At 50.2% G+C, this 14,872-nt stretch overlaps 1 protein-coding gene across 3 annotated transcripts in view; it reads right to left on the bottom strand.

Moving 5' to 3' along the window:
* Nucleotides 1-1,872: 1,872 nt before the first annotated feature.
* Nucleotides 1,873-14,872, bottom strand: part of slc43a1b (solute carrier family 43 member 1b) — a 193,366-nt gene continuing 180,366 nt past the window's right edge. For all 3 annotated transcript variants that reach the window (XM_072498042.1, XM_072498043.1, XM_072498044.1), the window contains exons 13-15: nucleotides 4,331-4,404; nucleotides 3,534-3,657; nucleotides 1,873-2,749 (exon numbers count right to left, since the gene is read on the bottom strand). In XM_072498042.1, coding sequence (XP_072354143.1) covers nucleotides 2,528-2,749; nucleotides 3,534-3,657; nucleotides 4,331-4,404 — 420 coding nt within the window. In that variant the 3' untranslated portion in view covers nucleotides 1,873-2,527. The remainder of the gene's footprint in view (nucleotides 2,750-3,533; nucleotides 3,658-4,330; nucleotides 4,405-14,872) is intronic.

Here is a 14,872-nt window from a genome sequence, read left to right as displayed (position 1 = left end):
ATATAAACCACCCCGAAACCCTCGATTAGATTCCAGTCTGTAACTCACTCCCGGGTATCTGTTATTCTATATATAAACCACCCCGAACCCCTCGATTAGACTCCAGTCTGTACCTCACTCCCGTGTATCTGTTATTCTATATATAAACCACCCCGAACCCCTCGATTAGATTCCAGTCTGTAACTCACTCCCGGGTATCTGTTATTCTATATATAAACCATCCCGAACCCCTCGATTAGATTCCAGTCTGTAACTCACTCCCGGGTATCTGTTATTCTATATATAAACCACCCCGAACCCCTCGATTAGATTCCAGTCTGTAACTCACTCCCGGGTATCTGTTATTCTATATATAAACCACCCCGAACCCCTCGATTAGATTCCAGTCTGTAACTCACTCCCGGGTATCTGTTATTCTATATATAAACCACCCCGAACCCCTCGATTGGATTCCAGTCTGTAACTCACTCCCGGGTATCTGTTATTCTATATAAACCACTCACACCACTCGATTCGGTTGATATGTATTTGGTAAAACTCTTGTTCAAGTTCCCTTTTTGAAATGGATTGACTTTTGAAAATTATTGCACCTGTCACGTGAGCCTCCCACCCGAATGGATGGCTGCTGGAGCTCGATGGGAACCCGGAATTCGGGTAGCCCCAAGTCCCGGGAACAAATCGCTCTGCCCTCTGCTCGGGGCAGTGAGGAGCCTGTATTAACGCTCTGGCCTGGAGTCACACGGAGCCCGGGCCTGCATTCAGGATGGCAGTAATCCTTCCCTAAGATTGCATTAGTGGCCCAGAAGGCAACTGTTTTTTTTGGTTTGGATCCAAAATCTGGGAATTGCCCCATCCCTGAGAGTAGCTTTTGTTTCTTCCCCTGTACTCAATTAAATTTAAATTAACCCCCGCGGTCCACCTCGCGGCCCCCTATTTTGTGCTCCAGGTGGGTTTGAACTCAAATCTTCAGTCATTCCACCTGCGAAGTTCAGTGTAGCACACTTTGAAATCAAGGTTTTGAACGGAAATGTTAAGACCGCCCCCCCCCCCCCCCCCCCCCCTCCCCGCGCCCACGCCCACCAACACCAGACTCCACGCTCAGTCATACTTCGGGAAACCATTCCCGTTTGGTAAAACTTATGGCAGTGCAATTGCCGCAGACGAGATGCCTGCCACTGGCGAGCAGCTGTCCCCCTTCCCCCCCCCCCCCACTCCCTGAAAACCTGTCTCAAAGCATCAGCTAACACCTCCGCTCAACACAGGAAGGACGGAAAGGCCTGGATGTCCTATTGATGTACCTGAGGTAATAGTCCCTTTAATAATCCTAATTCTTCCCCCCCCCCTACCCCCCACAACCCCTTCCCCCACCCGAGCCCGCCTCCCGCCCCCCGCCGAACGTCCCCTTTTAATGAGACGAGTCAACATTGGTCGCGTCGTAGCTGAAGGCTTCCTATTTGAGTCCCTCAGGAGAAATCCGAGAATGCCAAATTTCAGACGGTGATCGCAATTAATTTACACGGCAGGGGGTTAGGCCGCTGGCTGGCTGGCACGTTGCTTCCTGGGCGATGCGTTGCCGAAGTAATGGGGAACTAGCGGCTCGGCGAGCCTCCGGAATTTTTTTTTTAACGAGGCCAAAGTCTTGAACATGTACCTTTAGCTTGCAGAGTCTCCTCTAGCGGGCTTCAATGAGCCACGTCGCGAGCGCCACTCTTTTTCTTAAAATTGGTCGCTCGGTTGCGGGGTAGGTACATTGTTCTTTCGGACTGAAGGCAGCTTCCTGCAAGCGGTAAAACAAAAAAGGGAGCTACTGCGTGGCCTCTGCGCAATAGATCCCGGGGAGTCTATAGCAGCACTCCCCCCCCACCTCCCACCACCCCCCCCAACGCACCCCTCCGCCACCCCGGCCGTTACTTCATTCATGGCAACGCCCCGGCCAATCGAAGCCAAAATGCCAACCGACCCTCCTGTGGGTGAACGCCGTCGGGAGATTCTGAAATTTGGCATTCTTGTGTTTGTCCGAACACGTGCAAGAAGAGCAGTGTGGGTCTCTCCTCCACAACGCTCGCGTCGCCACTCCTGCCACTGAACGGAATAAATATGTTTCGAGGAGGCAAGAATCAGGCCTCGAACAGGAAACTTGGACGGTGTGGTGAGGGAGAGGATATCTATCCCCACACTAGCATTGCTGTCATTGCTAAAAAATATATATATTTGTGATATATATATATATAATATAGAATGATATCAATAAAAATATTATGACATTGCCTCCATATTCTTTTTATATACAAAAACAAGGCGAGAAGCCGCCTTCTGGAAGAAAATATGAAGGGAAAGGCCTATTTACAAAGGATGTCAAATTGAAAACTCTCCCCGCACCCCGGCCTCTACGCCAGTAGAGGCTGTGGGTCCTCAAACACTTGTTCACAAACAAGTACCAGCTTCGTGCTGGGGGTCGGAGGGATGTCAAACAAAAATAAGGGGAGGAGGGAGACTAGGATGGGACGGGCAGGCTTCCCCTGCCCGACTAGGCCGAACTCTCGTTGCTAGTGAGCAGACCGTTGAGCGAGGCCTCGCCGGCTAGCTTGCTGGGAGGGGGCTGGTCTGGCGGCCCCGTCCCCTCGGCCGGGAGCTCTGGCCCGCAGCCCGCCGCCGTCCCTCTGGCCTTCAAGACGTTCCGGCGGTGGTACCACAGGTAGCCGGGCAACAGGAAGCCGATGGAGGACAGGATCAGCAGGCCGATATTCACCTGAGGGGGCAGCGGGAGAAAGGCCGTCAATTCAAATTCGGCACTTAATACCGCCTTTGGCACGTTAAAGCCTCCGCGCTGTTTTAGACCAACATTAATTAATACCGAGCCGCAGGGGGGGGGGGGAGGGGAGGGGGGGTATTATGTCAGCCGGTAAAAATATCAGACTTCAGTAGGATTTGAGTGGAAGAACAGAGAGGGAGAGAGAGAGAAAGGGAGAGGGAGAGAGAGAGAGAGAGAGAGGGAGGGAGAAAGAGAGGGTGAAAAGGAGTGAGCGGGGAGAGAGGAGGGGGAGGACGAGGGAGGGAGAGGGAGCGTGTGAGAGCGAGAGGGAGTGAGTGAGAGAGAGAGAGACAGACTGTGCAGTGAGAGAGAGAGGGAGTGGGGGGGGGGGAGAAAGGGAGGGCGAGCAGAGAGCAGGGAGGGGAAAGGCACAGTGAGGTGCAGGTTCTGGGGAGGGAATTCCAGAGCCATCCTTAAAGAGGGGGCAGGAGGGAGGAGAGGGCGGCTGTCACACGTCGGGTAGTCAGTCCATGGCTCACCCGTCACAAGGTAGAGGCCTCTGTGCGGCACCCTGGGGGTGAGTGGGCCACCCCCCCCCCCCGATCACCGGAGTGAATCGAGCGATGCCCTCCCCAGTCAAAGAGCTGGCGAGGCACCATTCGGGCGACGGACGAACCCAGCGGGGTGACGGGAAAGCGTGTTGGCTGGTGGGAAGTGAGAGGCCATTCTGTGTGCGCGATACCGCCCCCCCCCCCCCCCCCCCCTCCCCCGACTCACTTACCCAAAAGGGGTCGCCCTTGAATGGTCCAAGCATGGCCATGAAGAGGAGCTGTTGGAACAGGGCAAACACAGCGCTGACCAGTGACTGCAGGCCAATCAAAGATCCAAAGTGATTGGTGGGGTACCTGCGGGGCAGAAGGCAATGTTCCAGAACAGTGGTCAAGGCCTCTGAATCCCCCCCCCCCCCTCCCTCCCTCCCATTACCGTCAGATCCAGTCAGCCTATCCCCCTACCGGAGAGGGATTACCCCCATTTACACCCTTCGCGCAGGTTGTCCCCCCCGCCGCCTCTCAGGTTAGATCAGCTTCTTCGGGGGGGGGGGGGGGGGGGCTGGTTTAGCACAGGGCTAAGTAGCTGGCTTTGAAAGCAATACCCGTACCGGCCTCCCCGAACAGGCGCCGCAATGTGGCGACTCGGGGCTTTTCACAGTAACGTCATTCGCGACAATAAGCGATTTTCATTCATTTAATTTTATATTCGTTCGCGGGGACGTTGGGGAGGGGTCGGCATTGATCGCCCATTGATTGCCCTTGAGGGGGCAGTCAGGAGTCATTGCCGTGGGTCTGTAAATCCAGGCCAGGCCAGGACGGCAGATTTCCAGGTGGGTTTTTAACGACGATCGGCAACGGTTTTCACGCTCATCGTCCAGATTTCCGCTGAATCCAAATTTTTACCGTCTGCCAGGGTGGGATTTGAACCCGGGGTGGGCCGGGGCATTACTCTGGGCCTCGGGATTACTAGTGCGACAATACCACTGCCCCTCCGCCTCCCCGAGACTTATTCACGCGAAAGACTTACACAACAGCGTAGAGGCCTCCGCAGGCCGAGTGGATGAATCCACGGACCACAGTGTGGAGGACAAATGTGAGGTACTAGGAGCAGGGGAGGAGAGGGAACATTGTTAGACAGAACAGCTTTATCCGTGTTTGACTCTTACACTGAGCACAACAGTCATTTCCAGCACTAATCGCCGAGGAAATGGTTTACAATGGAGAATTCCTATGTAATTCCCGATCAAACAGTGTAACGCAGCCTGAACAGACTCCCGAAGGGAGGGAGGGAGGGGGGGGGGGGGGGGGGGTGGGGTGGGGGAAGGGACTATTTCGCGACACAGGCCTGGAAGCGGCATCCGCCATGACGCACGGCCCGGCCGCTGCAGGAGCCGGGAGCTCCCTGCTGCCTCCCTGCTGGCAAAACGGGGAAGCGGTGGCCGCTTTGCGCCAATTTTCATGGCGCCAATTTGCGCCGGCGAGGCGCATTGCCGGATCTAACAGTGCAACAGAGTCTGAATGGGCTCCTGGTCTCCCAATCCCAGATCTAACAGCGTAACAGAGTCTGAATGGAGTCCTGGTCTCTGAATCCCAGATCTAACTGTGTAACAGAGTCTGAATGGACTCCTGGTCTCCCAATCCCGGATCTAACAGTGTAACAGAGTCTGAATGGACTCCTGGTCTCTCAATCCCAGATCTAACAGCGTAACAGAGTCTGAATGGACTCCTGGTCTCCCAATCCCGGATCTAACAGTGTAACAGAGTCTGAATGGGCTCCTGGTCTCCCACTCCCAGATCTAACTGTGTAACAGAGTCTGAATGGACTCCTGGTCTCCCAATCCCAGATATAACAGTGTAACAGAGTCTGAATGGACTCCTGGTCTCCCAATCCCGGATCTAACAGTGTAACAGAGTCTGAATGGACTCCTGGTCTCCCAATCCCGGATCTAACAGTGTAACAGAGTCTGAGTGGACTCCTGGTCTCCCAATCCCAGATCTAACAGTGTAACAGAGTCTGAATGGATCCTGGTCTCCCACTCCCAGATCTAACTGTGTAACAGAGTCTGAATGGACTCCTGGTCTCCCAATCCCAGATCTAACAGTGTAACTGAGTCTGAATGCACTCCTGGTCTCCCAATCCCAGATCTAACAGTGTAACAGAGTCTGAATGGACTCCGGGTCTCCCAATCCCAGATCTAACAGTGTAACAGAGTCTGAGTGGACTCCTGGTCTCTCAATCCCAGATTTAACAGTGTAACAGAGTCTGAATGGACGCCTGGTCTCTCAATCCCAGATCTAACAGTGTAACAGAGTCTGAATGGATCCTGGTCTCTCAATCCCAGATCTAACAGTGTAACTGAGTCTGAATGGACTCCTGGTCTCCCAATCCCAGATCTAACAGTGTAACTGAGTCTGAATGCACTCCTGGTCTCCCAATCCAGATCTAACAGTGTAACAGAGTCTGAATGGACTCCGGGTCTCCCAATCCCAGATATAACTGTGTAACAGAGTCTGAATGGACTCCTGGTCTCTCATTCCCAGATCTAACAGTGTAACAGAGTCTGAATGGACTCCTGGTCTCCCAATCCCAGATCTAACAGTGTAACGGAGTCTGAATGGACTCCTGGCCTCTCAATCCCAGATCTAACAGTGTAACGGAGTCTGAATGGACTCCTGGTCTCCGAATCCCAGATCTAACAGTGTAACAGAGTCTAAATGGACTCCTGGTCTCTCAATCCCAGATCTAACAGTGTAACAGAGTCTGAATGGACTCCTGGTCTCTCAATCCCAGATCTAACAGTGTAACGGAGTCTGAATGGACTCCTGGTCTCCGAATCCCAGATCTAACAGTGTAACAGAGTCTAAATGGACTCCTGGTCTCTCAATCCCAGATCTAACGGTGTAACAGAGTCTGAATGGACTCCTGGTCTCCCAATCCCAGATCTAACAGTGTAACAGAGTCTGAATGGACTCCTGGTCTCCCAATCCCAGATCTAACAGTGTAACAGAGTCTGAATGGACTCCTGGTCTCCCAATCCCAGATCTAACTGTGTAACAGAGTCTGAATGGACTCCTGGTCTCCCAATCCCAGATCTAACAGTGTAACAGAGTCTGAATGGACTCCTGGTCTCCCAATCCCAGATCTAACAGTGTAACAGAGTCTGAATGGACTCCTGGTCTCCCAATCCCAGATCTAACAGTGTAACAGAGTCTGAATGGACTCCTGGTCTCCCAATCCCAGATCTAACAGTGTAACAGAGTCTGAATGGACTCCTGGTCTCCCAATCCCAGATCTAACAGTGTAACAGAGTCTGAATGGACTCCTGGTCTCCCAATCCTGGATCTAACAGTGTAACAGAGTCTGAATGGAGTCCTGGTCTCCCAATCCCAGATCTAACAGTGTAACAGAGTCTGAATGGACTCCTGGTCTCCTAATCCCAGATCTAACAGTGTAACAGAGTCTGAATGGACTCCTGGTCTCCCAATCCCAGATCTAACAGTGTAACAGAGTCTGAATGGACTCCTGGTCTCCCAATCCCAGATCTAACAGTGTAACAGAGTCTGAATGGACTCCTGGTCTCCCAATCCCAGATCTAACAGTGTAACAGAGTCTGAATGGACTCCTGGTCTCCCAATCCCGGATCTAACAGTGTAACAGAGTCTGAATGGACTCCTGGTCTCCCAATCCCGGATCTAACAGTGTAACAGAGTCTGAATGGACGCCTGGTCTCTCAATCCCAGATCTAACAGTGTAACAGAGTCTGAATGGATCCTGGTCTCTCAATCCCAGATCTAACAGTGTAACTGAGTCTGAATGGACTCCTGGTCTCCCAATCCCAGATCTAACAGTGTAACTGAGTATGAATGCACTCCTGGTCTCCCAATCCCAGATCTAACAGTGTAACAGAGTCTGAATGGACGCCTGGTCTCTCAATCCCAGATCTAACAGTGTAACAGAGTCTGAATGGATCCTGGTCTCTCAATCCCAGATCTAACAGTGTAACTGAGTCTGAATGGACTCCTGGTCTCCCAATCCCAGATCTAACAGTGTAACTGAGTCTGAATGCACTCCTGGTCTCCCAATCCCAGATCTAACAGTGTAACAGAGTCTGAATGGACTCCTGGTCTCCCAATCCCAGATCTAACAGTGTAACTGAGTCTGAATGCACTCCTGGTCTCCCAATCCCAGATCTAACAGTGTAACAGAGTCTGAATGGACTCCTGGTCTCCCAATCCCGGATCTAACAGTGTAACAGAGTCTGAATGGACTCCTGGTCTCCCAATCCCAGATCTAACAGTGTAACAGAGTCTGAATGGACTCCTGGTCTCCCAATCCCGGATCTAACAGTGTAACAGAGTCTGAATGGACTCCTGGTCTCCCAATCCCGGATCTAACAGTGTAACAGAGTCTGAATGGACTCCTGGTCTCCCAATCCCGGATCTAACAGTGTAACAGAGTCTGAATGGACTCCTGGTCTCTCAATCCCAGATCTAACAGTGTAACAGAGTCTGAATGGACTCCTGGTCTCTCAATCCCAGATCTAACAGTGTAACAGAGTCTGAATGGACTCCTGGTCTCCCAAACCCAGATCTAACAGTGTAACAGAGTCTGAATGGACTCCTGGTCTCCCAATCCCAGATCTAACTGTGTAACAGAGTCTGAATGGACTCCTGGTCTCCCAATCCCAGATCTAACAGTGTAACAGAGTCTGAATGGACTCCTGGTCTCCCAATCCCGGATCTAACAGTGTAACAGAGTCTGAATGGACTCCTGGTCTCCCAATCCCAGATCTAACGGTGTAACAGAGTCTGAATGGACTCCTGGTGCCCCAATCCCCGATCTAACAGTGTAACAGAGTCTGAATGGGCTCCTGGTCTCCCAAACCCAGATCTAACAGTGTAACAGAGTCTGAATGGACTCCTGGTCTCCCAATCCCAGATCTAACAGTGTAACAGAGTCTGAATGGACTCCTGGTCGCTCAATCCCGATCTAACAGTGTAACAGAGTCTGAATGGACTCCTGGTCTCCCAATCACAGATCTAACAGTGTAACAGAGTCTGAATGGACTCCTGGTCTCCCAATCCCAGATCTAACAGTGTAACAGAGTCTGAATGGACTCCTGGTCTCCCAATCCCAGATCTAACAGTGTAACAGAGTCTGAATGGACTCCTGGTCTCTCAATCCCAGATCTAACAGTGTAACAGAGTCTGAATGGACTCCTGGTCTCTCAATCCCAGATCTAACAGTGTAACAGAGTCTGAATGGACTCCTGGTCTCCCAATCCCAGATCTAACAGTGTAACAGAGTCTGAATGGACTCCTGGTCTCCCAATCCCAGATCTAACAGTGTAACAGAGTCTGAATGGACTCCTGGTCTCTCAATCCCAGATCTAACAGTGTAACAGAGTCTGAATGGACTCCTGGTCTCCCAATCCCAGATCTAACAGTGTAACAGAGTCTGAATGGACTCCTGGTCTCTCAATCCCAGATCTAACAGTGTAACAGAGTCTGAATGGACTCCTGGTCTCCCAATCCCAGATCTAACAGTGTAACAGAGTCTGAATGGACTCCTGGTCTCCCAATTCCAGATCTAACAGTGTAACAGAGTCTGAATGGACTCCTGGTCACCCAATCCCAGATCTAACAGTGTAACAGAGTCTGAATGGACTCCTGGTCTCCCAATCCCAGATCTAACAGTGTAACAGAGTCTGAATGGACTCCTGGTCTCCCAATCCCAGATCTAACATTGTAACAGAGTCTGAATGGACTCCTGGTCTCCCAATCCCAGATCTAACAGTGTAACAGAGTCTGAATGGACTCCTGGTCTCCCAATAACGGATCTAACAGTGTAACAGAGTCTGAATGGACTCCTGGTCTCTCAATCCCAGATCTAACAGTGTAACAGAGTCTGAATGGACTCCTGGTCTCCCAATCCCAGATCTAACTGTGTAACAGAGTCTGAATGGACTCCTGGTCTCTCAATCCCAGATCTAACAGTGTAACAGAGTCTGAATGGACTCCTGGTCTCCCAATCCCAGATCTAACAGTGTAACAGAGTCTGAATGGACTCCTGGTCTCGCAATCCCAGATCTAACAGTGTAACAGAGTCTGAATGGACTCCTGGTCTCGCAATCACAGATCTAACATTGTAACAGAGTCTGAATGGAGTCCTGGTCTCTCAATCCCGGATCTAACGGTGTAACAGAGTCTGAATGGACTCCTGGTCTCCCAATCCCAGATCTAACAGTGTAACAGAGTCTGAATGGACTCCTGGTCTCCCAATCCCAGATCTAACAGTGTAACAGAGTCTGAATGGACTCCTGGTCTCCCAATCCCAGATCTAACAGAGTAACAGAGTCTGAATGGACTCCTGGTCTCCCAATCCCAGATCTAACTGTGTAACAGAGTCTGAATGGACTCCTGGTCTCCCAATCCCAGATCTAACAGTGTAACAGAGTCTGAATGGACTCCTGGTCTCCCAATCCCAGATCTAACAGTGTAACAGAGTCTGAATGGACTCCTGGTCTCTGAATCCCAGATCTAACAGTGTAACAGAGTCTGAATGGACTCCTGGTCTCCCAATCCCAGATCTAACAGTGTAACAGAGTCTGAATGGACTCCTGGTCTCCCAATCCCAGATCTAACAGTGTAACAGAGTCTGAATGGACTCCTGGTCTTTGAATCACAGATCTAACAGTGTAACAGAGTCTGAATGGACTCCTGGTCTCCCAATCCCAGATCTAACAGTGTAACAGAGTCTGAATGGACTCCTGGTCTCCCAATCCCAGATCTAACAGTGTAACAGAGTCTGAATGGACTCCTGGTCTCTGAATCCCAGATCTAACAGTGTAACAGAGTCTGAATGGACTCCTGGTCTCCCAATCCCAGATCTAACAGTGTAACAGAGTCTGAATGGGCTCCTGGTCTCCCAATCCCAGATCTAACAGTGTAACAGAGTCTGAATGGAGTCCTGGTCTCTCAATCCCGGATCTAACGGTGTAACAGAGTCTGAATGGACTCCTGGTCTCCCAATCCCAGATCTAACTGTGCAACAGAGTCTGAATGGAGTCCTGGTCTCCCAATCCCGGATCTAACGGTGTAACAGAGTCTGAATGGACTCCTGGTCTCCCAATCCCAGATCTAACTGTGTAACAGAGTCTGAATGGAGTCCTGGTCTCTCAATCCCGGATCTAACGGTGTAACAGAGTCTGAATGGACTCCTGGTCTCCCAATCCCAGATCTAACTGTGTAACAGAGTCTGAATGGACTCCTGGTCTCCCAATCCCGGATCTAACAGTCTAACAGAGTCTGAATGGAGTCCTGGTCTCCCAATCCCAGATCTAACAGTGTAACGGAGTCTGAATGGACTCCTGGTCTCCCAATCCCAGATCTAACAGTGTAACAGAGTCTGAATGGACTCCTGGTCTCTCAATCCCAGATCTAACAGTGTAACAGAGTCTGAATGGACTCCTGGTCTCCCAATCCCAGATCTAACATTGTAACAGAGTCTGAATGGACTCCTGGTCTCCCAATCCCAGATCTAACAGTGTAACAGAGTCTGAATGGACTCCTGGTCTCCCAATCCCAGATCTAACATTGTAACAGAGTCTGAATGGACTCCTGGTCTGCCAATCCCAGATCTAACAGTGTAACATAGTCTGAATGGACTCCTGGTCTCCCAATCCCAGATCTAACAGTGTAACAGAGTCTGAATGGACTCCTGGTCTCTCAATCCCGGATCTAACGGTGTAACGGAGTCTGAATGGGCTCCTGGTCTCCCAATCCCAGATCTAACTGTGTAACAGAGTCTGAATGGACTCCTGGTCTCTCAATCCCGGATCTAACGGTGTAACAGAGTCTGAATGGACTCCTGGTCTCCCAATCCCAGATCTAACATTGTAACAGAGTCTGAATGGAGTCCTGGTCTCTCAATCCCGGATCTAACGGTGTAACAGAGTCTGAATGGAGTCCTGGTCTCTCAATCCGGGATCTAACAGTGTAACAGAGTCTGAATGGACTCCTGGTCTCCCAATCCCAGATCTAACAGTGTAACAGAGTCTGAATGGACTCCTGGTCTCCCAATCCCAGATCTAACAGTGTAACAGAGTCTGAATGGACTCCTGGTCTCGCAATCCCAGATCTAACAGTGTAACAGAGTCTGAATGGACTCCTGGTCTCCCAATCCCAGATCTAACAGTGTAACAGAGTCTGAATGGACACCTGGTCTCTCAATCCCAGATCTAACAGTGTAACAGAGTCTGAATGGACTCCTGGTCTCCCAATCCCGGATCTAACAGTGTAACAGAGTCTGAATGGACTCCTGGTCGCTCAATCCCAGATCTAACAGTGTAACAGAGTCTGAATGGACTCCTGGTCTCCCAATCCCAGATCTAACAGTGTAACAGAGTCTGAATGGACTCCTGGTCTCCCAATCCCGGATCTAACAGTGTAACAGAGTCTGAATGGACTCCTGGTCTCCCAATCCCAGATCTAACAGTGTAACAGAGTCTGAATGGACTCCTGGTCTCCCAATCCCGGATCTAACAGTGTAACAGAGTCTGAATGGACTCCTGGTCTCCCAATCCCAGATCTAACAGTGTAACAGAGTCTGAATGCACTCCTGGTCTCCCAATCCCAGATCTAACTGTGTAACAGAGTCTGAATGGAGTCCTGGTCTCTCAACCCCGGATCTAACAGTGTAACAGAGTCTGAATGGACTCCTGGTCTCCCAATCCCAGATCTAACAGTGTAACAGAGTCTGAATGGACTCCTGGTCTCCCAATCCCAGATCTAACAGTGTAACAGAGTCTGAATGGACTCCTGGTCTCCCAATCCCAGATCTAACAGTGTAACAGAGTCTGAATGGACTCCTGGTCTCTCAATCCCAGATCTAACTGTGTAACAGAGTCTGAATGGACTCCTGGTCTCCCAATCCCAGATCTAACAGTGTAACAGAGTCTGAATGGACTCCTGGTCTCCCAATCCCAGATCTAACTGTGTAACAGAGTCTGAATGGAGTCCTGGTCTCTCAATCCCGGATCTAACTGTGTAACAGAGTCTGAATGGACTCCTGGTCTCCCAATCCCAGATCTAACTGTGTAACAGAGTCTGAATGGAGTCCTGGTCTCTCAATCCCAGATCTAACTGTGTAACAGAGTCTGAATGGACTCCTGGTCTCCCAATCCCAGATCTAACAGTGTAACAGAGTCTGAATGGACTCCTGGTCTCCCAATCCCAGATCTAACAGTGTAACAGAGTCTGAATGGACTCCTGGTCTCCCAATCCCAGATCTAACAGTGTAACAGAGTCTGAATGGACTCCTGGTCTCCCAATCCCAGATCTAACAGTGTAACAGAGTCTGAATGGACTCCTGGTCTCCCAATCCCAGATCTAACTGTGTAACAGTCTGAATGGACTCCTGGTCTCCCAATCCCAGATCTAACAGTGTAACAGAGTCTGAATGGACTCCTGGTCTCCCAATCCCAGATCTAACTGTGTAACAGAGTCTGAATGGACTCCTGGACTCCCAATCCCAGATCTAACAGTGTAACAGAGTCTGAATGGACTCCTGGTCTCTCAATCCCAGATCTAACAGTGTAACAGAGTCTGAATGGACTCCTGGTCTCCCAATCCCGGATCTAACAGCGTAACAGAGTCTGAATGGACTCCTGGTCTCCCAATCCCAGATCTAACTGTGTAACAGAGTCTGAATGGACTCCTGGACTCCCAATCCCAGATCTAACAGTGTAACAGAGTCTGAATGGACTCCTGGTCTCTCAATCCCAGATCTAACTGTGTAACAGAGTCTGAATGGACTCCTGGTCTCGCAATCCCAGATCTAACAGTGTAACAGAGTCTGAATGGACTCCTGGTCTCCCAATCCCAGATCTAACTGTGTAACAGAGTCTGAATGGAGTCCTGGTCTCTCAATCCCAGATCTAACAGTGTAACAGAGTCTGAATGGACTCCTGGTCTCTCAATCCCAGATTTAACTGTGTAACAGAGTCTGAATGGACTCCTGGTCTCCCAATCCCAGATCTAACAGTGTAACAGAGTCTGAATGGACTCCTGGTCTCCCAATCCCAGATCTAACAGTGTAACGGAGTCTGAATGGACTCCTGGTCTCCCAATCCCAGATCTAACAGTGTAACAGAGTCTGAATGGACTCCTGGTCTCCCAATCCCAGATCTAACAGTGTAACAGAGTCTGAATGGACTCCTGGTCTCCCAAACCCAGATTTAACAGTGTAACAGAGTCTGAATGGACTCCTGGTCTCCCAATCCCAGATCTAACAGTGTAACAGAGTCTGAATGGACTCCTGGTCTCCCAATCCCAGATCTAACAGTGTAACAGAGTCTGAATGGACTCCTGGTCTCCCAATCCCAGATCTAACAGTGTAACAGAGTCTGAATGGACTCCTGGTCTCTCAATCCCAGATCTAACTGTGTAACAGAGTCTGAATGGACTCCTGGTCTCCCAATCCCAGATCTAACAGTGTAACAGAGTCTGAATGGACTCCTGGTCTCCCAATCCCAGATCTAACAGTGTAACAGAGTCTGAATGGACTCCTGGTCTCCCAATCCCAGATCTAACAGTGTAACAGAGTCTGAATGGACTCCTGGTCTCCCAATCCCAGATCTAACAGTGTAACAGAGTCTGAATGGACTCCTGGTCTCCCAAACCCAGATTTAACAGTGTAACAGAGTCTGAATGTACTCCTGGTCTCCCAATCCCAGATCTAACAGTGTAACAGAGTCTGAATGGACTCCTGGTCTCCCAATCCCAGATCTAACAGTGTAACAGAGTCTGAATGGACTCCTGGTCTCCCAATCCCAGATCTAACAGTGTAACAGAGTCTGAATGGACTCCTGGTCTCCCAATCCCAGATCTAACAGTGTAACAGAGTCTGAATGGACTCCTGGTCTCCCAATCCCAGATCTAACAGTGTAACAGAGTCTGAATGGACTCCTGGTCTCTCAATCCCAGATCTAACATTGTAACAGAGTCTGAATGGACTCCTGGTCTCCCAATCCCAGATCTAACAGTGTAACAGAGTCTGAATGGACTCCTGGTCTCCCAATCCCAGATCTAACAGTGTAACAGAGTCTGAATGGACTCCTGGTCTCTCAATCCCAGATCTAACAGTGTAACAGAGTCTGAATGGACTCCTGGTCTCCCAATCCCAGATCTAACAGTGTAACAGAGTCTGAATGGACTCCTGGTCTCCCAATCCCAGATCTAACAGTGTAACAGAGTCTGAATGGACTCCTGGTCTCTCAATCCCAGATCTAACATTGTAACAGAGTCTGAATGGACTCCTGGTCTCCCAATCCCAGATCTAACAGTGTAACAGAGTCTGAATGGACTCCTGGTCTCCCAATCCCAGATCTAACAGTGTAACAGAGTCTGAATGGACTCCTGGTCTCTCAATCCCAGATCTAACTGTGTAACAGAGTCTGAATGGAGTCCTGGTCTCTCAATCCCAGATCTAACAGTGTAACAGAGTCTGAATGGACTCCTGGTCTCCCAATCCCAGATCTAACAGTGTAACAGAGTCTGAATGGACTCC

This window comes from Scyliorhinus torazame, chromosome 4 (genome assembly GCF_047496885.1).
Source record: "Scyliorhinus torazame isolate Kashiwa2021f chromosome 4, sScyTor2.1, whole genome shotgun sequence".
NCBI classification, from domain to species: Eukaryota; Metazoa; Chordata; class Chondrichthyes; order Carcharhiniformes; family Scyliorhinidae; genus Scyliorhinus; species Scyliorhinus torazame.
This window is presented reverse-complemented; position numbering and strand designations above follow the sequence as displayed.